The sequence below is a fragment of the Heteronotia binoei genome, chromosome 13 (genome assembly GCF_032191835.1).
Source record: "Heteronotia binoei isolate CCM8104 ecotype False Entrance Well chromosome 13, APGP_CSIRO_Hbin_v1, whole genome shotgun sequence".
Lineage (NCBI taxonomy): Eukaryota > Metazoa > Chordata > Lepidosauria > Squamata > Gekkonidae > Heteronotia > Heteronotia binoei.
In genome coordinates this window covers 65,425,570-65,449,239 of record NC_083235.1, presented here as the reverse complement: position 1 = coordinate 65,449,239, position 23,670 = coordinate 65,425,570, and the positions used below count along the sequence as shown (strand labels likewise).

Genomic DNA, 23,670 nt, shown 5'->3' with positions numbered 1-23,670 from the left:
AAAGTATGCTTTATTCACAAAAGAAAAGTCATGGCACAATCCCTTAATCCCCAGCTAAACCCAAGCATGTGAAAGTCAATAGTGAATGCAAACTGTCTCATTGTGTATCCCCACCCTCTTCTCCTATTATTTTTCCCAGTATCAACTTCCAGACTGTTAACCTGTTTAGGGCAGCAAACTGTTGTTTTATACTTTGAACAAGCACTGTGCCTGTTGGAAATAAGAAACAGGAAGATTAATCATAGAGGGCATAGCAATAATGCAAGAATTCAGTACTTTTTTGTAGAAAAATCCCAGCAGGAGGTCATTTGCATTATTAGGCCACACCACCTGGCCTGGGAGCATGCGGCTGCCACATGGCGGATCAGGCCAGCCTGAGCCATGGCCAGAATTCCGCTCTGTGGGCTCCAGCAGAAAAAAAGCTACACAGAGACACACTTCCTCAGCAGCAGCCAGTTCTTTCTCAATAGATAGATTCAATAAACAGACAAACAGACTAGACTGATAGCTGGTTGGCGCTGAATGCTTTACACTACTTGTTCCATTCATTAGCAACAGTTATAGGAAGTAAGTTATTAATATTTACAGTAGAGAGAAAAGAGAAATTGAACAAAGCCTGTAGCTCAAGACAGAGTAGGGAATCCAGGTGGTGCAGTGGTTAGAATTTTGGAATAGGACCTGGAAAAGTCAGGTTTGAATCTAAGGTTGCCAATTCCCAGGCGGGGGCAGGGGATCCCCTGGTTTGGAGGCCCTCCCCCCGCTTCAGGGTCGTCAGAAAGCGGGGGGAGGGAAGGGAAATGTCTGCTGGGATCTCTATTATTCCCTATGGAGATTTATTCCCATAGAAAATAATGGAGAATTGATCCGCGGGTATCTGGGGCTCTGGGGGGGCTGTTTGTTGAGGTAGAGGCACCAAAGTTTCAGTACAGCATCTAGTGCCTCTCCCCAAAATACCCCCCAAGTTTCAAAACAATTGGATCAGGGGGTCCAATTCTATGAGCCCCCCAAAAGGTGCCCCTATCCATTATTTCCTATGAAAGGAAGGCATTAAAAAGGTGTGCCGTCCCTTTCAATGTGAGGGCCAGAACTCCCTTTGAAGTTCAATTATGCTTGTCACAGCCTTGATCTTGGCTCCACCCCTAATGTCTCCTGACTCCACCCCTAAAGTCCTCAGATATTTTTTAAATTGGACTTGGCAACCCTATTTGAATCCCCATTTGTGCCATGGAAGCTTGTTGGGAGACCTCGAGTCAGTTGCCTAATTTATCACACAGGGTTGTGACTTGAGTATAAAAGGGAGGAGAGGAGAACAATGTAAGCTGCTTGGGTCCCTCTCCATGGAGGAGAAAAGGCGGGGTATAAATGTTAAATAAATAAACCCAGGTCTCTCCCCCCTGCCCACTCTAATGAATACAATTGCAAATCTATTTACTGATTTTAAAGTATAGTTTCCTTTTCTGCCACCGGTGGGAAGCTCTCCAGTCCATCAGTTTAGGGCCCGAACGTGCTGAGTGTCAGTTGTAGGAAGACAGTTTTCTGGGGCTTATAACACCCCCACCCCGCCCTTCACATGAAGAGCACCTGCAAGAATTAGAAAAAAGAAAACTGCCTTTTACAACAGTCACTTTAAAAACACACACGCATGCATCAGGGCATCCAGAGCAGGAGTGTTATCTCATTTTGATTTCACCAAGGAATTCATGCCGGGAGATAGTAACCTCCAATGGTGGCGGCACTTTGAAGCTGAGATGATGATTTCTTGGAGACAGGGTAAAAGCCGGAATCGGCCGGAACAGCCCCAAATGGGCATAAAACAATGTAGACTGTCACAAAAAACACTGGGATGCATTACAGACACTTGAGAATAATATTCTAGAACAGAAAAAGCAGAACTCACACATCCTTAATACCCTGTTCCAGGCCAAAATGCCTCTGGAACACCCCGGAACAGGGCGGAACGGGCATCAAACAACCTGGGCTGCCACAAAAAACACTGGCATGCATTACAGACACTTGAGAACAATATTCTAGAACAGAAAAAGAGGAACTGACACGTCCTTATTACACAATTCTGGGCCAAAATGCCTCCAGAACAGGGCAGGACAAACATCAAACAACCTGGACTGCCACAAAAAACACCGGCATGCATCACAGACACTCGAGAACAATATTCTAGAACAGAAAAAGCGGAACTCACACGTCCTTATTACCCTGTTCTGGGCCAAAATGCCTCCGGAACTGGCTTTAAACAATCAATGGAAGAACATTTTGGAAATACAAATGCAAAAATGTAATTCTGTTATTTTCCTGTTCCAGGCCAAAATTAATCCAGAACACCTCCAAACTGGCTGGAATGGGCATTTAATAAGAAAGCGTAGCACTAAAAAATGTGGGATTCATTGAAGGCGCTTCAGAACAACATTTTAGAAATCCAAATGTAGAAATACTGTGCACTTATTAACCTGTTGTGTTGAAATGCCTCTAGAAATATTGTGTATTCATTTCCTCTTTCCAGGCCAAAATGTCTCTGAAACAGGCCAGAAAACTCATTAAACAATAGTTCCTGCAAGTTCCCTAGGTAGAGCTAAGAGCCACAGAGAGATAGGAGATACATTCCTGCAGATATGGGGGATGTCCTGGTTTGTGGAAAAAGCTGAAAAATAGAATTAAACATGGGAGTCTGTGATGCATCGAAGTGTTTTTTGTAGGAACCCAGGTTGTTTGATGCCTGTTCCGGCCAGATCCGAGGTGCTCCAGAGGCATTTTGGTCCAGAACAGGGTAATAAAGACGTGTGAGTTCCGCTTTTTCCATTCTAGAATATAGTTCTCGAGTGTCTGTGATGCATGCCAGTGTTTTTTGTGGCAGCTCAGGTTGTTTGATGCCCATTCGGGGCTGTTCTGGAGGCCTTTTGGCCCAGAACAGGGTAATAAGGACGTGTGAGTTCCGCTTTTTCTGTTCTAGAATATTGTTCTCGAGAGTCTGTGATGCATCAAAGTGTTTTTTGTAGGAACTCAGGTTGTTTGATGCCTGTTCCGGCCAGTTCCGAGGTGTTCCAGAGGCATTTTGGCCCAGAACGGGGTAATAAGGATGTGTGAGTTCTGCTTTTTCCATTCTAGAACACAGTTCTCGAGTGTCTGTGACACATGCCAGTGTTTTTTGTGGCAGCCCAGGTTGTTTGATGTCCATTCCGGCCTGTTCCAGGGTGTTCTGGAGGCCTTTTGGCCCGGAACCGGGTGATAACGTGCGAGTTCCACTTTTTCTGTTCTAGAATATAGTTCTTGAGTGTCTGTGATGCATGCCAGTGTTTTTTTGTAGCAGCCCAGGTTGTTTGATTCCCGTTCCACCCTGTTCTGGGCTGTTCCAGAGGAATTTTGGCCCAGAACAGGGTAATAAGGACGTGTGAGTTCCGCTTTTACTGTTCTAGAATATTATTCTCGAGTGTCTATGATGCATGCCAGTGTTTTTATGCCCGTTGTGGGCTGTTCCGGCCTTTACCCTATCCCGATTTCTTGGAGCATTTCCTCTTGTGGATTTCCATGGGATGCACGAAGCATTTCCGTGCTCCGCTACAGGATGCTGCGTTATGTTTGTTGCAACGTGCTCGCCCAGCTCGCTCTCTGAGAATGTGATGCATCCAACGCCTCCTCCAGTGAGCAGTTTAGCAATCTGGGTGATCGGTTGTGGCGGGGTTTGCATCCGAGTTTCTCTAGAGCTGAACGCGCTCGGTCGTGCTAAATACACGGGGCTCGTTATAGCGTAAGAAGTAGTCTCTGTGAATATATTAAAGTCAGGGTTCGATAGTCCTCGTGATGGTTTCAGATAAAAGTTCCCATGCCTGCACGATTTTGCTCCTCGAGCTGCCTGGAACCGATAACCGAGGGCGGGGATATCAGGGCAGCAGGTATAATGGTACATAATAAAATCCATTGATAAAGGAACGCTTGAGGAGGCGGAGAAGAGTGTTCCCGTGCTCCCCACGTGCACAGTTTCTATGACGACCGCCGACACAATGTTCTATCCGGAGAACGCCGCGAGTCCCACTTTCAACCAATAGGGGCCAAGAGCGTTGAGTCAACGCCCAATCAGGAGCGAAACCTGGGTTATTGGAGCAGGAAGGAGATAGAAGGTGCAAAGATCTCGTGGTGAAGCTAGCGATAGCCTTGCGGCTCAAAGGGATTCCCGACCCTCCACCCCAAAAAGTCTAGCGCGATCTGATCTTGTCAGGGAAATCCCAGCTCCGGCTGATCCGCGCACTCCGATCTACTTTTGACGGAGCTGGAATATGTGGTATGTGGCAGGGCAGAACTAGCCCGGCTGGGCAAGAGATGCCGGATGGAACTAGCCAGGCCCGGGTAGGTTTTTAAAGTACTGTAGGCTTCGTCGAGGCAAGGCGACTGGATGGGATCCGAAACGAGGCATGCCTTATACAGAACGACTCCCATGAAGAGTGGGAACCGGATACAAGCGGAGCAAAACCTGCAGGAGGAAAGGAAGATCGGAATCAAGACTATTCGGTGGAACAGTGAAGCCGGCTTTTCCAAGCACGGTCACCTTTGGTGACAGCTTCGTGGGAAGACAAAAAAAAGAGGAGGGGGAAGTAGCTGCTGTTTATTCCAGAGTCCAGACGTGACCAAAAGAGATTTCAGGGCCAGACTTGCAAGGGACAGTAGTCTGCTAATGAAAGGAAAAAGACGGATGGAATTCACCAGGCCACAACAGGTTAAACTGGGGAGGAGAGCTTTCCGAATCCAATCTCAGTAGAACACAGAAGAAGAAGAAGAAGAAAGCCGGCAGGATCTGACCAAGAAAAGGGGGAGAAAGCAGAAACCAGCGTTGCTTGAATGGGCTCTGTGGTGGGGGGCGAGTGCTGACTGGAGCTGGCTGGCCAGGGCGGAGGACAGGGCTTGTAGGAGACTGAATCAGGTTGCCCTGGCAAGGGTGCTTACATATGGAGCTGCCAAAGTAGAGGACAGTTCAAGACAGATGCCCCCAGAGATGATGGAAACCAGTGAGGCACCATCCCGTGAGCCCACTGCCAGTGTTCCCATGGACAGCAATATAGCGGCCATTATCATAGCTACCAGTGAGTACTTGCATGCCTACCTCTGTTTCTTACATTGAGTTAGGTTGGGGGTTCCTCTTGGAATAAGGTTGCCTGCAGGAAACACCCTCCATCGCTCATCCTTCTCGCCCCTTGTTGATGCATTTCAAAGTAAGTGCTGTTTCTCTGTAGGTAACAGGTATATGGTTCTGAATCTGGTCTGCTTAGGACTGGAAATGCTGGTGGTTTCCTCAGTGTATGTGATAAACCCAGTTCTTAGAAATTGATTTCCACAAGAGCCAGGTAAACCTCTGTGCAGCACTGATTCCCCAGGTGACTGTAGGCTTTGTAAATTACCTGTATATCCTTTGCAACCATAAGGAATGTAGGGAGTTGTGGGGTTTCCTTCTAGGAACCGGACTCAAGAAGAATCATCGCTCTGGGCCTGGTACAAATATCTTCACACCAATTGTGCCTGGCATAAGTTTCATGAGTAATTGCATTTTTTCAGATTCAATTTTCTTTCTAAAAGACATAAAGCATACCCTAAGAATAGGCTTACAGCTTGGGCCATCCTCCCCAAGGCTATTGAACCCCTTCCTTCCCCTTCCTCCAGATGTCTAGGTCCTGGCTGGGAATGTTGGTTTAAAGCGTGTTTTCATGGGACTTACTTATGCTTCCCATTTAGAAACCTTCTGTAGGCTAGAGATGTGGTCCACAGTGACCCACAATTCCCCCAGGCCTTTGTTTAGGTTACAGAGGGGAATTAGCATGGGGCTGTGTGTGGGAGCAAGATGCTTGCAAGAACTGGATGTGCCAGCTCAGTGCATCAAGCTCTAGTTCAAAAACCAAAAACTGTATGGAGGAAGACAGGAACACTGTTCCAATCTAGAACACAAACACCTTTGTGTTTGTGTAAATGTGTGTGTGCGTGTGCGCACGTTCATCTTCTCCACCACCTTTTCTTCAGTTATTTTAGGAAGAAGTTCAATAGAAAGTATTACAGGCTGAATAATATATCTATCAGATAACCATATTTTGGTGCAAAAGCAAAACATGAGATCCACAGAACTGTTTTTGCCTGATGAAGATTTCTGTGAAATTCCAGGGTTTATGTATTCCTATACTAATCCAATTCCTGTACTTATGTATTCCTATACTAATCCAAGCTGGTCTAGTAAGAGATATCATTTTATCCCCTTTGGATCTCTTTTGCATAAAAAGACAGTGAGAAAGTTTGCAAATGGAACTGGGATCCTTCACAGACCAATTGCTGAATGGAAACAGAAATTTGGGTTCATTGAGTAGGCATGACTGGCTTTGTAATTTATCTGTTATATATTATTGTAATTCTCCTTTTTCTCTGGGATGTCAGAGTGATACAAGTGTTTTGTATTTCACTAAGTGCCCCATGCTCTATGATAACCAACCTAATGTAGTCCAATAACAACTATTAGTTTAATAACCCAACTATAATGGATGGTGAATCTGTGTCTTCTCAGAAGCCTCCATAGAAGGAGTTTCAACTCCTTTTTAGAAAGAGGTAAACTCCTCTGTAGAAGCAAAATATAGATTTGAACCCTGAGACATATTTAAAAAGCAGGTCATCACCTAGACCTGCAGTCCCCATTTTGGAACTGTTGGCATCAGAGTATAAAACAAAACTGGTCTCTGTAGTGGGATATCAGGCAACATTTGTTTATGTTAATTGGTGAAATCAATTGACTGAGTTTGGGTTTCCAGTCTCTCCTTAATTTTTAGTGGTATGACTGTAGTGCTGCAGTTTGGGGAGGGACGGTGGCTCAGTGGTAGAGCATCTGCTTGGGAAGCAGAAGGTCCCAGGTTCAATCCCCGGCATCGCCAACTAAAAAGGGTCCAGGCAAATTGGTGTGAAAAACCTCAGCTTGAGATCTGGAGAGCTGCTGCCAGTCTGAGAAGACAATACTGACTTTGATGGACCAAGGGTCTGATTCAGTATAAGACAGCTTCTTATGTTCATGGGGAGGGACGGTGGCTCAGTGGTAGAGCATCTGCTTGGGAAGCAGAAGGTCCCAGGTTCAATCCCTGGCATCTCCAAAAAAGGGTCCAGGCAAATAGGTGTGAAAAACCTCAGCTTGAGACCCTGGAGAGCCGCTGCCAGTCTGAGAAGACAATACTGACTTTGATGGACTGAGGGTCTGATTCAGTAGAAGGCAGCTTCATATGTTCTTCATATGTTCAGTTTTCCCAGATTAGCACCAGAAATATTGATTAAAAACAGGACATAATTTCAGCACAAATGTGAAGATCCTTTTACTTCATACTTCTACATGGCTGAAGGCATGTGTGTGTGTGTATTTGCAGATTTAAGAGGGTAAACAAAATTGCTTCGCAGAGCAAACTCTTTAGCATTCGCTTCTGAGCGCCTCTTTTTTTGGATGCCTGACACAATGCCGATATTAAAATGAATAATTTCTCTGAAGTAACCGGATCAGTTGAACTACAAGGAAATGAACAATCATCAGCTGACTTTTTACAGAAGCAACCAGATTAGAATCAAAGTCTTCACTTTCTGGTGAAGTAAAGAAATATTAACTTCTAGAATTAATGGATGGGAGAAACTGAAGACATGTAAAAGAAGAAGTCACAAACCAAAGTAAGTTGTGGACCAGGGGTGGCCAACGGTAGCTCTCCAGATGTTTTTTTGCCTACAACTCCCATCAGCCCCAGCCATTGGCCATGCTGGCTGGGGCTGATGGGAGTTGTAGGCAAAAAACATCTGGAGAGCTACCACTGGCCACCCCTGTTGTAGACTGCAGCTGCAGCATTGCAGAATTGTGGGACTGGAAATAAGATCCATTGCGTAACAACAATATTATTTTCACTAAATTTGGTGGTTGCAGAATATCATCAGCGCTGTGACTTTGCTTGTGGTGTGCTTGCCTCTTGCTAAGCACTACCAAGAGCAAAATAAAGGCAGGCCCTACAGAATCACAATCTAAGAAAAAGGGATACAAAGGAAAAGGGTGAAGGAGGGATTAAGGAAGACAGAGAAAGACACTAATAGGAAACCTTGCTGCAAAGGGGCGGGGAGTAAATCTGTGTTTTATGAAAGATGAAAATAAAATTATCAGTTAGAAATTAGGTGGCAATCCAGGGCAGAAGTTGGATGCAACTGGGAAACAAAATATAATTTAGTGGGTTCCATGCAATTCTGATCACATATATAACACAAAATTTGACCATTTAAAAAAATCAAACCTTTGCCAATAAATCAGAGCATTCCAAATTCCGTGACTTGACAAAGGCTTCCTTCTGATTTTGGGGATAAAACTGAGCTGTGTCTAGGCTGTACGAATTCAGACTGCGTACTCTCCCAGCATTTCACAGAGAAAAACAGGAACACAAGTGTTATAGTTCAGTTCTTATACCAAGGATCAATGCATGGCTTCTAGATGTGCATTCTCATCATTGCTGTGTTAATTCATGCTACCTTACCTGCTTTCAAACTCAAGAGACTGTTTTGATTAAAAGCACCCTAGAAAAAATTTAACAAGTTATCCACAATCCAAATATACTGTGGTGGCTGCAGCGTATGAAATGGCAGACTGTGCATGGTGTGGTGAATTTAGTGTTCATGCACAAAGATTGTCTCTGTAGCCACTCCCAAGCTTTACATTCCAGAAACCCTTTGGGAAGCAAATTCACCACTGGGAAATGACAACTAGCAACTCTCACTAGGGTTTTTAATAAGGCATCCCTCAAAAGCACGAGTAAGACCAAGAGGACGGGGATGTAAGAGGGACTGCTCCTGGAAGACAGAAGAGTTACATTAGTCACTATACCAATATACTGTTCTAAAGAAGAAATAAACTCAGATACAGAGGTTGTATTCTTGGTGAGAATACATATGTAAGTACTAATGTAGCGTTTGTAGTAATAATAAGAAACCAACTGTCAAGCCCTAGTTGTTTTTTCGTCCTTGGTATTGTAATAACTTGTAATTCATCAGTTTCCCTTTCTAATATGTTCCTGAAGTTCCTTTGCAATAAAACAGCTACTTTGTGGTCACCTACTGAATGTCCTGGAAGGCTGACGTGTTCTCCTACAGGTTTCTCCTCCAGGTTTCTCAGTTCTGTGATTCCTGATGTTAGATTTTTGTCCATTTATCCTTCGGTGTAAGGTTTGTTTAGAGAACTGAATTGCATTGTTGGCACTTAGCGGCATATACAGTGTTAGACGATGAGCATGTGAATAAGTCTGAGATGGCGTAGTTGATGTAGTTAGGTCCAGCAATTGTGTTGTCTCTGGTTGTATGTGGTAGCAAAACTGGCATTTGGGTTTATTGCAAGCTCTGGTACCAGTGTCCTCGTTCAAATTAGATATTGCGTTATTGTAATAATAAAATAATAATAATAAAATTTTATTTATACCCCGCCCTCCCCGCCGGGGGAGGCTCAGGGCGGCTTACAGGGTGTGGCAAAAGCCATGTTGAACAGTAAAACAATAAACATTTCTATACCATTTAATATTTACCATTGTGTTTACATAATATAAAAGTCTAAAATCAATCTAAAATAATCTCATCTTATTGCTATCTCGGTTATATTGATGTTAGTGATGGCATGGTGTTTATTTCAGGCTCCATCTTGGAAGGCTAGCCGAAAGAGGGCGGTTTTGCACGCCCTACGGAATTGGCTAATGTCCTGTAGGGCCCGCACCTCTTCCGGCAGCTGGTTCCACCATTGGGGTGCTTTTATAGAGAAGGCCTGTTCTCTAGTTATTTTTAGTTTGGCCTCCTTTGGCCCAGGTACTTCCAGTGCTCTCTGGGGAACATATGGAGAGAGGAACATATTGTGAGTGAGGAGTTGTTAGAAATCTCCTTAGTGAGGACTAGATTCTTTTATGATTGAACGGAATGGAATATTTAAAGTCTGCTCCAATAAATGGTGTAATGTGGACTAGCTGAGGTTGGGCTGTGAAACCCAGTACTATGCCTGACCTACCAAAGACCAATGCTTCCCATCTTTCCCAGCTGTGACCACCATATCTCTCCCTCTGCAGAGACTTTTCCATCACATTTTCCATTGTCACTGCATCATTATTTTGTTTAAGTAAGAAAAATTCCCAAGCCCATAATAAAGAAAGGTCCAAAAAGTACCTGGGCATTTTCTAAATAACAGTCCATGGCATCTGGATTTCCCTCTTTCAGAATCTCAGTCTGGATGTTTTCGATACAGAATTCACGACAGCTAGATTGAATTACTTTGAAATCAACCACTCTGACCTCATTACACTGAACCATGTTTATCCATACTGCCCCCTCCTCTAAGGGCATCTCCTGGTATGAGTTCTGTGCCGCCACATTTCTGTCACTGCCGTGAGATCCCCAGCTCTGCATAACAAATGAGCTACCCTTCCCATCAGGTTAAAAAAAAATTGTTTGGAGGTGCGCAATTGAGCAGTTGTATCAATAGAGCAAACAGGGTCATCAGAAAGCAGGGGGAGGGGAGGGAAATGTCTGCTGGGAACTCTTTTATTCCCTAGGGAGATTTATTCCCATAGACAATCATGGAGAATTGATCCGCGGGTATCTGGGGCTCTGGGGGGGCTGTTTTTTGAAGTAGAGGCACCAAATTTTCAGTATAGCATCTAGTGCCTCTCCTCAAAATATCCCCCAAGTTTTCTATGGAAGGAAGGCATTTAAAAGGTGTGCAGTTCCTTTAAATGTGATGGCCACAACTCCCTTTGGAGTTCAATTATACTTGTCACAACCTTGCTCCTGGCTCCACCCCCAAGATCCCCAGATATTTCATGAATTGGACTTGGCAACCCTATATTGGCAAGGTTACGCATCGGTATTATCAGGAAAAACTAACAGCATATGCATAGTCCAGGAAAACCACATCTGAAAAGTCCCTTACAGATTAGCTCAAATGACCCAGATGAGATTGTGCTTCAAGCAAAGGTAAATGGGGTGACCAAGGCACACTCTTCCAGAGGTCCTGTAGAGTTAGCAAAATCAAATCCAGGTGAGCTTTGGATCGTATACATAAGGAGAAACTGTCCCTTCCCACCCCCGACTGAGTGCAAGTGATTTGTCAATCAGGAGATTCCTTTTAGATCTTTTAATATAACAATCGGTAGATCCTGAATGGGAAATATTTCATTTGCCTCTTATTAGGAGTGCATACTATTTTGGCCTATATTTTAAGTGCGAGAGAAAGATAATAAAATGCCAGAATCACAGGCCCAAATTACTTGTTATGGGAAGAAATTCAGGCATAACCACCTTCCCATATCTTCCCAATAATGTGAAACTGCAAAAACGTGTGATGCGATACCATTGCATTATTCCCCCCCCCCTCCCCTCAATCAGCAGGTAATGAAGTAGAAACACTGACTTAATGTTGTCCCATCATACTTGTTCAACAACATAGTTTCTAAAAGTTCTGAATCAGCAGAACCACCCAACTTTGTCTCCCTGTAGCAGAGACAATAGGATCAGAAATTCGTTCTTAAGTCTATTTTGGGCTACTGCCTCCTGAAAAATATGAGAAAAGCCTAGGTTTGCCAAGTCCAAGTTAAGAAATATCTGGGGACTTTGGGGGTGGAGCCAGGAGACTTTGGGGGTGGGGCCAAGATCAAGGCTGTGACAAGCATAATTGAACTCCAAAGGGAGTTCTGGCCCTCACATTGAAAGGGCCATCACACCTTTTCAATGCCTTCCTTCCATAGGAAATAATGGATGGGGGCACCTTCTTTTGGGGCTCATAGAATTGGACCCCCCTGGTCCAATCTTTTTGAAACTTGGGGGGTATTTTGGGGAGAGGCACTAGGTGCTATACTGAAAATTAGGTGCCTCTACCTCAAAAAACAGCCCCCCCAGAGCCCCAGATACCCACGGATCAATCCTCCATTATTTTCTAGGAGAATAAAAGAGTTCCCAGAAGACATTTCCCTCCCCTCCCCCCCACTTTCTGACGACCCTGAAGCGGGGGGAGGGCCTCCAAACCGGGGGATCCCCTGCCCCCACCTGGGGATTGGCAACCCTAGAAAAGCCTGAACCCTGCCCTTGTGATTGCCTGATATAGCTTGTGGCCCTTCTTTGCATTGGTCTCATGATCAATTTTGTGTGAGTCAAAAGGTAGCTTGTTCATAAATCTGCAGACGATTGGCTATTCAAATAGACACCTGTCTTTTAAAGATGATACAGAAGCTTCTTTTTTACTCATAACGTGGCATAAGTCATAGGGATGCCAGCCTCCAGATGGGACCTGGGGATCCCCTGGAATTACAGGTCATCACCTGACTAAAGAGATCAGTCCCCCTGGGGAAAATGGATGCTTTGGAAGGTGGACTCTATGGCATTGTACCCCACTGAGGTCCCAGTCCTATCCAGGCTCCATCCCCAAACCTTCAGGAGTTTTCCAACCTGGATCTGCAGCCTTACCCCCCATCCCCTGCCAGTGGCCTAAATATAGATTAGTTTAATTTAACTTTCAGATAAGGTCACAAGTCACGAGTCCGCAAATACGTTGATTTGTTTCTTAACTTGGTTTATACCCTGCTTTCCTTTCCTGTGAGAACCCAAAGCAGCTTCCATCATCCTCTCCATTTGATCCTCACAACCACCACCCTATAAGGTAGGTTAGGCCAAGAGTGTGTAAGACTGGCTCACGATCACCCAGCAAGCTTTCCATGGCAGAGGGGTGATTCAAACCTGGGTTTCCCAAATCCTAGTCCAATTTTACATACACGGTTTTATGTTGAGTGTGGGGATGCCGAAGTAGGAATGCAGGCTGGAGCTTTCACGGTGGCTAAAAACCTCATTTTTGCAATTGATACTTTCAGTCTTCCAAGGGATCCTGCATGAGAGGCCTGAGGCTGCTATTTACCACTCACAGCTCATTTCTGCTGGGATAGATTCCCTGAGGTGCAATGGGCATCACTGCAGCCTTTTGCCTTCTTACTCTCTGTCCTGCTCTCATGGGCTTTAAACTCACTCTTGGTTCCACCAGAAGAAAACTGAAATTTCAGCAGAGACAATGAGCCAGGTGCTAGTTTCAAGGATCCCCGTTAACTTCTGTTGTATATTTCCTTTCCCCTCGTCTTTGGTAGCAGTTTCTTCTTCCGTATTCATCGTGGCCATTTTGGTGCTGCTGCTGCTTTTGTATCACCGGGACCCTCTGTGCTGCCAGTTCCTGTGCTCCTGCCGTTTCTTCCAGAACCCCAGTCAGTATGTAAGTATCATCTTCTGCCCTTTTCTAGCGGTTTTATCTACCTGCGTTGCCTACCCAGCATCCAAATCCCTCACCCCCTTATCCTCCAACTTGGATAAGCAGCGTTATTTCTTTGCGCCTTGCTTTTCATTGAAACAAACCCCCCGTTGCACTCCCCATGTGCCTTTTGCAGGGTGCCTTTGCCAGGCCTGGCTGCACTGTTTGCTCCAAATAGCCTCCTTTTTGCTCTCCCCTTGTTGGAAAACTGCTCCGAGGCTGCTTGTGGCTCTTTCCTGCTGACTTACAGCGCTGGGCCCCAAAGGAACGCTGAACCTCCCTGCTCATTTCCCCACTCTGTCGACAAACAAAGCCCTTTCACCTGAGTCTGTCTCCAACTGGCACCTTTTGAGTCAGGATTGGCCTGTCGGGGGGTCCATTATTCAAGTGGGAGAGTTGGGACAAGGAAACCGTTCAGAGGGACTTTTGTCACCAGGGCAATGACGGGCTCCCTCTGTGAAAAAAAAGAGACAAGCCCCTCCCTCCTGTTCTAGCACTCTTTTTTCCAAGCCAGGCCTCCTTCCTCTTGCTGGGATGGAGCTCAGCAGGGAATGCTACTGTAAGGCACCGGGTAAATACAGACAATGCCACTTTCAGCTGCTGGTATCCTGGCAACCGGCATTGTACTTTCCACAGCAAATGAATTGGGAACAGGCAGCAAGAGAACATATTCTCCCTAGTTCCCCCTCCTCTCTTGTACACTCTTTGTCAGGGCTTGTTTGCAAGCAACTTCGCCTGAATTCTCCACCACCATCCACAAAAGACCCCAACCTTAACGTGTGTAGATTTTGTTTTCAGGGTTGCCGCTGCTTCTCTAGTGGGGGAGTAAACCCCTTTGTTAATGTACATATGTACAAGTGCAGAGGTGCCTGAGCTCTGGTTCAGTTTATTAAAGCATGGGGCGGGGGGGCTAGGCTGGATGGTCTCTAGATTCCTTCCAACTTTGAATTCTATGATTCTGTCATTTAGTTCAGAGATATGCAGCCAGTCACCTGTGGCTCTTTGATGAACATATATGAACATATGAAGCTGCCTTACACTGAATCAGACCCCCCCTGGGTCCATCAAAGTCAGTATTGTCTTCTCAGACTGGCAGCGGCTCTCCAGGGTCTCAAGCTGAGGCTTTTCACACCTATTTGCCTGGACCCTTTTTCGGAGATGCCAGGGATTGAACCTGGGACCTTCTGCTTCCCAAGCAGATGCTCTACCACTGAGCCACCGTCCCTCCCCTGACCAGCAGTGGCTCTCCAGGGTCTCAAGCTGAGGCTTTTCACACCTATTTGCCTGGACCCTTTTTTGGAGATGCCCGGGATTGAACCTGGGACCTTCTGCTTCCCAAGCAGATGCTCTACCACTGAGCCACCGTCCCTCCCCTGACCAGCAGTGGCTCTCCAGGGTCTCAAGCTGAGGCTTTTCACACCTATTTGCCTGGACCCTTTTTTGGAGATGCCCAGGATTGAACCTGGGACCTTCTGCTTCCCAAGCAGATGCTCTACCACTGAGCCACCGTCCCTCCCCTGACCAGCAGTGGCTCTCCAGGGTCTCAAGCTGAGGTTTTTCACACCTATTTGCCTGGACCCTTTTTTGGAGATGCCGGGGATTGAACCTGGGACCTTCTGCTTACCAAGCAGATGCTCTACCACTGAGCCACCGTCCCTCCCCTGACCAGCAGTGGCTCTCCAGGGTCTCAAGCTGAGGCTTTTCACACCTATTTGCCTGGACCCTTTTTCGGAGATGCCGGGGATTGAACCTGGGACCTTCTGCTTCCCAAGCAGATGCTCTACCACTGAGCCACCGTCCCTCCCCTGACCAGCAGTGGCTCTCCAGGGTCTCAAGCTGAGGATTTTCACACCTATTTGCCTGGACCCTTTTTCGGAGATGCCGGGGATTGAACCTGGGACCTTCTGCTTCCCAAGCAGATGCTCTACCACTGAGCCACCGTCCCTCCCCCTAATGATTGATGCGTTACCTGGGGCTCTTTCTCAACACGGCACCCTTCCCATGTTCCAGAAAAGTGGGCAAGGTTGTTGTTCAGTACCACTTGTGGTTGGCAGGGGGTTCCCTTCTTAAGCAAGCCGCAGCTGCAAGGACTGGAGAATGGGTAAGCTGCGAGCCTTCCTGAACGGCAGGCCTGGCGCCAGGGATGGAAGCGAAGCGCCCATCCTCTCCAGCAACCTCCCCTTCCCTGCAGCTTCCTCATTCTCATCCCAGCACTGGGCTTGCTGGGCGTCCTTGGACCAGTCACACCCTCTCAGCTTAACCTACCTTGCAGGGTTGCTGTGAGGCTAACATGGAGGAGAGGAGAATGATGGTAGTTGCTTTGGGCCCCTGTTGGGGAGAAAGGCAGGATCCAAATGAATTAAATAAATAAATAAAACCATTGTCTGTATGTAGGCTTGCCAATCCCCAGGTGGGGGCAGGGGATCCCCCGGTTTGGAGGCCCTCCCCCCCCCCCCCCCGCTTCAGGGTCGTCAGAAAGCAGGGGGAGGGGAGGGAAATGTCTGCTGGGAACTTTATTATTCCCTATGGAGATTTATTCCCATAGAAAATCATGGAGAATTGATCCGAGGGTATCTGGGGCTCGGGGGGGGGGGCTGTTTTTTGGGGTACCAAATTTTCAGCATAGCATCTGGAGCCTCTCCCCAAAATATCCCCCAAGTTTCCAAACTAGTAGACCAGGGGGTCCAATTCTATGAGCCCCAAAAGAAGGTGCCTCTATCCTTCATTATTTCCTGTGGAAGGAAGGCATTGAAAAGGTGTGCTGTCCCTTTAAATGTGATGGCCAGAACTCTCTTTGGAGTTCAATTATGCTTGTCACAGCCTTGATCTTGGCTCCACCCCTAATGTCTCCTGGCTCCACCCCCGAAGTCCCCAGATATTTGTTAAATTTGACTTGGCAACCCTATATGTATGTGTTTGGTGGGGGGGGGTCACACAGTAGTCATGTGGGCCTTTTGGCTTCCAGTAATTGCAGATGAGCTGCAGAGCCACATGAACGTATATTTAGATGTTTCTATTCTGTTTGTCTTTCAACGAGGACTTAAAATGGCATACAGCAAGCATCCTATCCCCTATTTTTTCCTCACAACGACCCTGTGAAAATCGACTGAGAGGGAGTGGCCCAATATCAACCAGTGAACTTTTCTAACAGAGTCAGGATTCCAACATGGCTCTCCCAGTTCCTAGTCTGATGCTCTAACAAAGGATACCACACTGGGTCTCCTAGCCAGGTAATACAAAAACAACAATAACAAACCAACCTCTCCAAGGCTGGTTTAGAAATGGCCAAGTGCAGAACATTTCTTATTAGGATTTGCCTAAAATTGCCATCTTTTTTTCCCCTGGCAGTACTCCTGTGCTTTTAACAGTGACCTGATGTGCAGAAATATTGCAAGTTCTTCCTGTTATAGAAGAACATGTGATGATGGGTAGCTGTTAAAGGCACAGAAAAACAAACTGGCAGAAAAACACCCTGGCAACCTTGGTTGCCATCATGCTAGGATTGCCGTCTTCTTCTCAGTCCCACTCTTGTTCAGCGTACAAAAGCAGGCATTAATTTCACTCTCCGTGCCATGGGAAACTGCGGCTGCTGATTGCTTGCCCAGGTTGGTTCTCCTCCTTCTCAATTGGCAGCCCTATCTCACACCCTGATCCTGAGCAAGAACCACAGGAGAAGAAAGTTGACCAAGAAAGATCCTCTGCGTTTTAGGGACTCTACTCACTCTCTGAGTGGTGGCAGGAAGGGCTGATTCATCCTTCCGTTTAAACAGAACAAGAGCAGGATTATTAAACAGGTTAAAGAAGGAGAATGGAAACTGCTTGGGACTAAGGAGCATAAGGAGCGAGCCTGGCATGGGGATCATGTCTACTATAATTGAAAATGATTCTTCCACACTTCTCTCCCATTTAAGACCTACAGAAAAGATGGAGAGCCAGGCAGCTGTTTCTCAGACCCCGGGGAAACTGCCCATGCCAAGCACAAAATTAGTGAATGAGGCAGGTTGGAGCGTCTTAAAAATGAATAGTATCTCTGTCTGTTGGCTTTTCAGAAGGCAACTTTGGCAAATGGCAGCAAAAAGTCAGAGCCAGGCTCTGAGCACACTCGCTGCCACGCACCACCCCGACTGCCAAGGCTTGGAAAGCCTCGATGAGGTTGAAAAGACAGGGGGCATGCTCGGAGCCGGTTCTGAGCACGCTTGCTGCCATGCCCCCGACTTCGCCGAGGTGGGTGAGGAGAGGCTGCCACCTACTTGGCCTACTCCCACACACTGGCCCTTTCTATATCCTTGAATTGTGGTGCCCAAAACTGTCAGTTTTTTGCCAATTTGGGGCACCACAATACCATCACTTCATGTGATCTGGACACTATACTTCTGTTGATAGAGCCCAAAATTGAATTTGCCTTTTTAGCCATTGCATCACACTGCTGATTCATGTTCAGAGTACGGTCCACTGAGACCCCTAGATCCTCTTCTTTTCCTTGATTCAGTCGTAATTTTTAGATGGTCAGGGGAGCAGGAGTTCTTAAGAGAACCTTTCTCTGGGAAGCTCTGTATAGCAGGGTGGCCAACGGTTAAGCTTCCCAACCCTCCCGCCCTGGCGGGGGACCCCAGGGTTTCCACACTCTTCCCCCGCTCCCCAAAAAAATGGAAGCGGGGGGAGGGGGGAAATGGCGAGCCGCTGCCGCCCCCTCCCTGCCCAGTGAAGCCGTAGGCGGCGGGCCCGCCGGCGCCCAGCAGCAGGAGGCGGCGGCGGAGGAGCTGCCAGCTGAGGGCCTCGCCGGCGGCGTTGGCGCAGCAGAGGGGCAGCAGGAGCGTGCCCCCTTGCCTCCGAGGGTGTCCGCGCCAGGGGCCGCTCTTTCCCGCGCTCTTCTTCCAGTCCTCCTCAGTCTCAGCTGAGGCGGCCGCGGTGATTGCTGGGTGGGGGTCTGGGAAGGGAACGAGAGTATCCAGAACCATCCGCCATCTGCTGCCCCCTCCCCGCCCAGTGAAGCCGTAGGTGGCGGGCCCGCCGGCGCCCAGCAGCAGGAGGAGGCGGCGGAGCTGCCGGCCGAGGGCCTCGCCGGCGGCGTTGGCGCAGCAGAGGGGCAGCAGGAGCGTGGCGAGGAGGCTGCGAACCGCCGGCGCGAGACTGACGCCTAGCGTACCCCCTTGCCTCCGAGGGTGTCCGCGCCAGGGGCCGCCAAAATGGTGAGCGATTCCTCAGGGGGAGAGGCGTGGGACCCCCAGGGGGGACCCCCGGCTGTTAGCCCCCGACTGTATTTCGAGGCGCGGACGCTCTTCGGGGACGCACGACCCTTCTTCTCCGGACGACCCCCCGAGGACCACATCCCACAACCACCATTTTCCGGGGATCCAATTCTATGAGCCCCCCCGAAAAGGTGTCCTTATCCTTATTTCGAAGGGAGGGAATGCATTTAAAAGGTGTTCATTCCCTTTAAATGTGATGGCCAGAACTCCCTTTGGAGTTCAATTATGCTTGTCACACCCTTGCTCCTGGCTCCACCCCAATGTCTCCTGGCTCCGCCCCCAAAGTCCCCAGATATTTCTTGAACTGGACTTGGCAACCCTACCAACGGTAGCTCTCCAGTTTTTTTTTTTTTGCCTACAACTCCCATCAGCCCCAGCCAGCATGGCCAATGGCTGGGGCTGATGGGAGTTGTAGGCAAAAAAAAATCTGGAGAGCTACCGTTGGCCATCCCTGCTGTATAACATTTAAAGTTTGGAGGGCTACCCCAGTATAACCTCTGCTTTATCAAACAACCCTGGGCGAACTACCTTTTGTGAATAAAGCCTTTCATGTGTCATGAATTCAGGCTAAAGCGGCCCAGGATGACTCCTGTCATCATGGCTAATTTTATGCCATATATAAACAGGTCATATCAAGACAGCTGGGCTGCCAAGTTCCCACTGGTGGCGGAGTATTCCCCACACCCAGCTCTCATTTTCCACTTCTGCATCTGCATGAGAAAAATAATCTTAACAGATTCCTCTTGGGCGATGGCATGATATCTCTTCAAGGGGACACCTAGAAGTGAGATCAGTCCACTCTAGGAATCGCAGGTCTGTGATTTTACCATAGAGTTTTTGGCAATTCCTAGAGCAGTGTGACATCATTTCCAACAGAAATTACATCATGCCATGCTCTTGCCTCATGTTTAGTGCTTTCAAAACTGACCTTTTTTTTTTGGTCATAATCCCAGTCATCCAATCTTGGATGTGTGGCAGCTTGCTGTTAATTAATGTCTTCAAATTGACTCTGCTGCTTAAAGGCCTGCCACATTGTGATGAAAACTGGTGTTGCTATTTCTCCACTTTTTCTAAATTTCGGAGTGGTTATCGGCTGTGGAACTTGGATGCAGCTAACCATACGCTTTCACCTTATAGTCAACAGCAGACCCCTTCAGATACGAGTAACTATATGGTAAGCTTTTATATTATTGTGCAGATCCTGGTTATCTGAATGAACCTTGATTCCATGTGTTTGATAAAATGGCCAGCTGGTTGTCTCTGTGGGTGCACAGATGACACAGTATAATGATGAGGCTGCAGCTCTTGGGTAATTATTAGCAGACAAAATCCTCTCCTTCCACATTTACCATCTGAAAGGCTTCTGAAAGTGGATTTTCAATAAAACAAGAATAGGCACGGGTCAGGCCACACCTGGAGTATTGTGTGCCATTCCGGAGGCCTCGCTTCAAGAAGGATGCAGACAGAATGGGGTGGGTGCAGAGCAGAGTGATCAGTGGCCTGTAGACCAAGCCCAGGAAAGCCTGAGTGACCTGGGAATGTTAAGTCATCAGAAGAGGAGGTTGAAGGGGGACATGATTGCTCTTTTTAAGTATTTGAAAGGCTGTCACTTAGAGGAGGGTATGTTTCTGTTGGCAGCAAAGGATAGGGCTCACAATAATGGGTTTAAATTAAGGGCAGGAAGGTACTGGCTGGATATTAGGGGGCGGGATTTTATAGTAAGATTTGTTCAACAGTGGAATCGGCTACTAAGGGTGATTGTGAGTTCTCCCTCCCTGGCAGTCTTTAAACAGTGGTTGGACAAACACTTGTCTGGGATGCTCTAGGCTGATCCTGCATTGAGCAGGGGGTTGGACTAGATGGCCTGTATGACCCCTTCCAGCTCTGTGATTCTAGGCTTGCCAATTCCCAAGTCCCAGCAGAGGTTCTTTCGCTTTCCCAGACTCCTTCCCACCCCCAGTCAGCTGGCCGGTGGGGGGAAGCCCCGCCCCCAGAGGACCATGCGCCCTTGGAGGCTTCAGTCTCCGATTGAAAGGCTTCCTCTTGGGATGATGTGTCTGTGTTACTTTGAAGAAATTGGCAGCAACTCATGAGTAGAGACGCCAATCTGTCACTTCAGAGTCGCCAGAAACGGGAGAAGGGGGGGGGGGAGGGAAACGTCTGCTGAGCACTTCATTATTCCCTATGTGGAGATCGATTCTCATAGGGTATAATGAGGAATTGATCTGGAGGTTTCAGGGGCTCTGGGGGAGCTGTTTTTTGAGATAGAGGCACCAAATTTTCAGTATATTATCTAGTGCCTCTTCCCAAAGTACCCCCCAAGTTTCAAAACGATTGGACCAGGGGGTCCAATTCTATGTGCCCCAAAAGAAGGTGCCCCTATCCTTCATTATTTCCTATGGAAGGAAGACATTTAAAAAGGTGTGCCGTCCCTTTAAATGTGATGGCCAGAACTCCCTTGGAGTTCAATTATACTTGTCACACCTTTGTACCTGGCTCCGCCTCCAATGTCTCCTGGCTCCACCCCCAAAGTCCCCAGATATTTCTTGAATTGGACTTGGCAACCCTATGTGATTCTGTGATTCTATGGACGGGCGTTGAAAATATTGGTCTGCAGATGGCAATGAAACAATTGGGCTACTTCAGAGCATTCATGTACAGATTGGCCTTGGAGAGCTTTGGGCCATGCGAATCTCCACCACATGTCAGGTTATTTTGCAAACAGTAAAACATGCAACACCTGAATCTTATTTGCTTATGAACATATGAAGCTGCCTTCTACTGAATCAGACCCTTGGTCCATCAAAGTCAGTATTGTCTTCTCAGACTGGCAGCGGCTCTCCAGGGTCTCATGCTGAGGATTTTCACACTTACTTGCCTGGACCCTTTTTGGAGATGCCAGGGATTGAACCTGGGACCTTCTGCTTACCAAGCAGATGCTCTACCACTGAGCCACCATCCCTCCCCATGAACGTATGAAGCTGCCTTATACTGAATCAGACCCTCAGTCCTTCAAAGCCAGTATTGTCTACTCAGACTGGCAGCAGCTCTCCAGGGTCTCAAGCTTTTCACACCTATTTGCCTGGACCCTTTTAGTTGGAGATGCCGGGGATTGAACCTGGGACCTTCTGCTTCCCAAGCAGATGCTCTACCACTGAGCCACCATCCCTCCCCATGAACATATGAAGCTGCCTTCTACTGAATCAGACCCTGGGTCCATCAAAGTCAGTATTGTCTTCTCAGACTGGCAGCGGCTCTCCAGGGTCCCATGCTGAGGATTTTCACACTTACTTGCCTGGACCCTTTTTGGAGATGCCAGGGATTGAACCTGGGACCTTCTGCTTCCCAAGCAGATGCTCTACCACTGAGCCACCGTCCCTCCCCAAATTATGGCTCACCTTTCAAATCCCAGATTCAGTTTGCAGAGCTATTGGAAGCCAAGTTTGTTATTTTTGCTCAAGAAGGGATCAGTGGGAAGACCATGAAACCCTCCATGCAACTGATACAGTGCCTCTTGTTCAGACAACTGCGGAAGTTTATCTCAGAGCAATGGGCATTACAGGAAGAAAGGAGGATTAAAAGACGATGAAATGCAAGCTGAGATCTTGTGGTCAAGCGAAGCTTGGAAGTGGCCTTCCCCCCTGGCCATACTCCTACACAACCCCATACAATCCACTACCCCTTAGTGTCCTCCTCTCATCCTGATGTGGCTCACTTACAGAGATTAGTTTTCACTAGAGGAAAAGTATCCAGCCAGAAGGCAGATCTTGACCTGTTTAAACCCTGCTCTTAATATTTGACAAATCATTTCGTTTTGCTTAGGCTTACAATAGCTCTGCGGTATTTGAACAGCAGTGACATAGCCTTAGAAGTGAGCAGTCTTTCATCAGTGACCACATTCATCCTTGCAAAGTTTCTCCGCTCCATTCTTGCAGTTACACAACCTGTTGCTCCCTCTCTGTGTGACTCTCCACTCCTTCCCTTTGTGCTTCTGTGCCCTTTTGCAGGTGCTTATTAGTTAGTGACTCACTGAGTTCAAAGGGGATGGAAGTGGAGATGGGGATCGGGCACTTCATTCTGGGGATCACCAGGCACTGGTGCTTTAGACCCCCTGATTATACTCAAAGCAGACTGCTCTAGAGAAAAACACCTGCAGGGATCAGAGGTAGGAAGGACGAGTGCTGTGAATTTCTATAGATGATTCACTATTATCTACAACCAAGATTCTTTGATCAATGCTACTGGTGCTGTCATAATTCCTCTGATACGAATCCTTAGCTTACTGCATGGTGACAGGTTTGCTGGCAAGAGGAAGTTCAGCTTTCTTTAACATGGCCTGAACATCTTGCCATTTCTGCTAGTATTGCATTTGATGACACACACCGTGAACATATGAAGCTGCCTTATACTGAATCAGACCCTTGGTCCATCAAAGTCAGTATTGTCTTGTCAGACTGGCAGCGGTTCTCCAGGGTCCCAAGCTGAGGTTTTTCGCACCTATTTGCCTGGACCCTTTTTTGGAGATGCCAGGGATTGAACCTGGGACCTTCTGCTTCCCAAGCAGATGCTCCACCACTGAGCCACCGTCCCATACCGTGTAAGCAGTATGGTATAATAAAGAAAAGGTGATGGGTTCACCTCATGGAAACCACCCTGTGGAAACCATATCTGGCATAATGGGCTCTGTGGACTCAGAAGATCACTGAAAGACACCAGCCTTTGGCAGGCTAAGAGTGGGTTCAAATGTCATGGAAACAAAAAGGAGATGTCCCTTGGTTTGTTGGCCCAGACATAGGCCTCATTTGTCCTTCGAGGGTTCTTCCACCCTGCTGATGATGAGGAGTGAAGATGGAAATGTTGTCCCTTGAAGGTATAAAAACACACGTCCAGTCCTGCTAGATAAGAGAGATGTGAAAGCAGAACTACATGTTTTTAAAGGCTGCTTCATCTCATGTTTGATTCCCCCATATTATATATTTCAACTTATGTTGTGCCAATGTGTCATGATAATTAACATTTCCCTCCTGGGGCAGAAGATGGGAACCCAGCATCATGACATCATGACATGAGATAAGTTGAGCTAGAGGTTACGTAGAAGAGGAGGGGGAGAACTCCATATGA

The 23,670-nt window shown here is 47.2% G+C and overlaps 1 protein-coding gene across 4 annotated transcripts in view; it reads left to right on the top strand.

Annotated features, from left to right (window-relative positions):
- The first annotated feature begins 4,796 nt into the window (after positions 1 to 4,796).
- LOC132581320 (uncharacterized) overlaps positions 4,797 to 23,670 on the top strand; it is a 37,938-nt gene continuing 19,064 nt past the window's right edge. For 3 of the 4 annotated variants that reach the window (XM_060252513.1, XM_060252510.1, XM_060252512.1), the window contains exons 1-2: positions 4,797 to 5,084; positions 13,143 to 13,264. In XM_060252513.1, coding sequence (XP_060108496.1) covers positions 4,985 to 5,084; positions 13,143 to 13,264 — 222 coding nt within the window. In that variant the 5' untranslated portion in view covers positions 4,797 to 4,984. The remainder of the gene's footprint in view (positions 5,085 to 13,142; positions 13,265 to 23,670) is intronic. The other variant, XM_060252511.1, reaches the window with a different exon arrangement.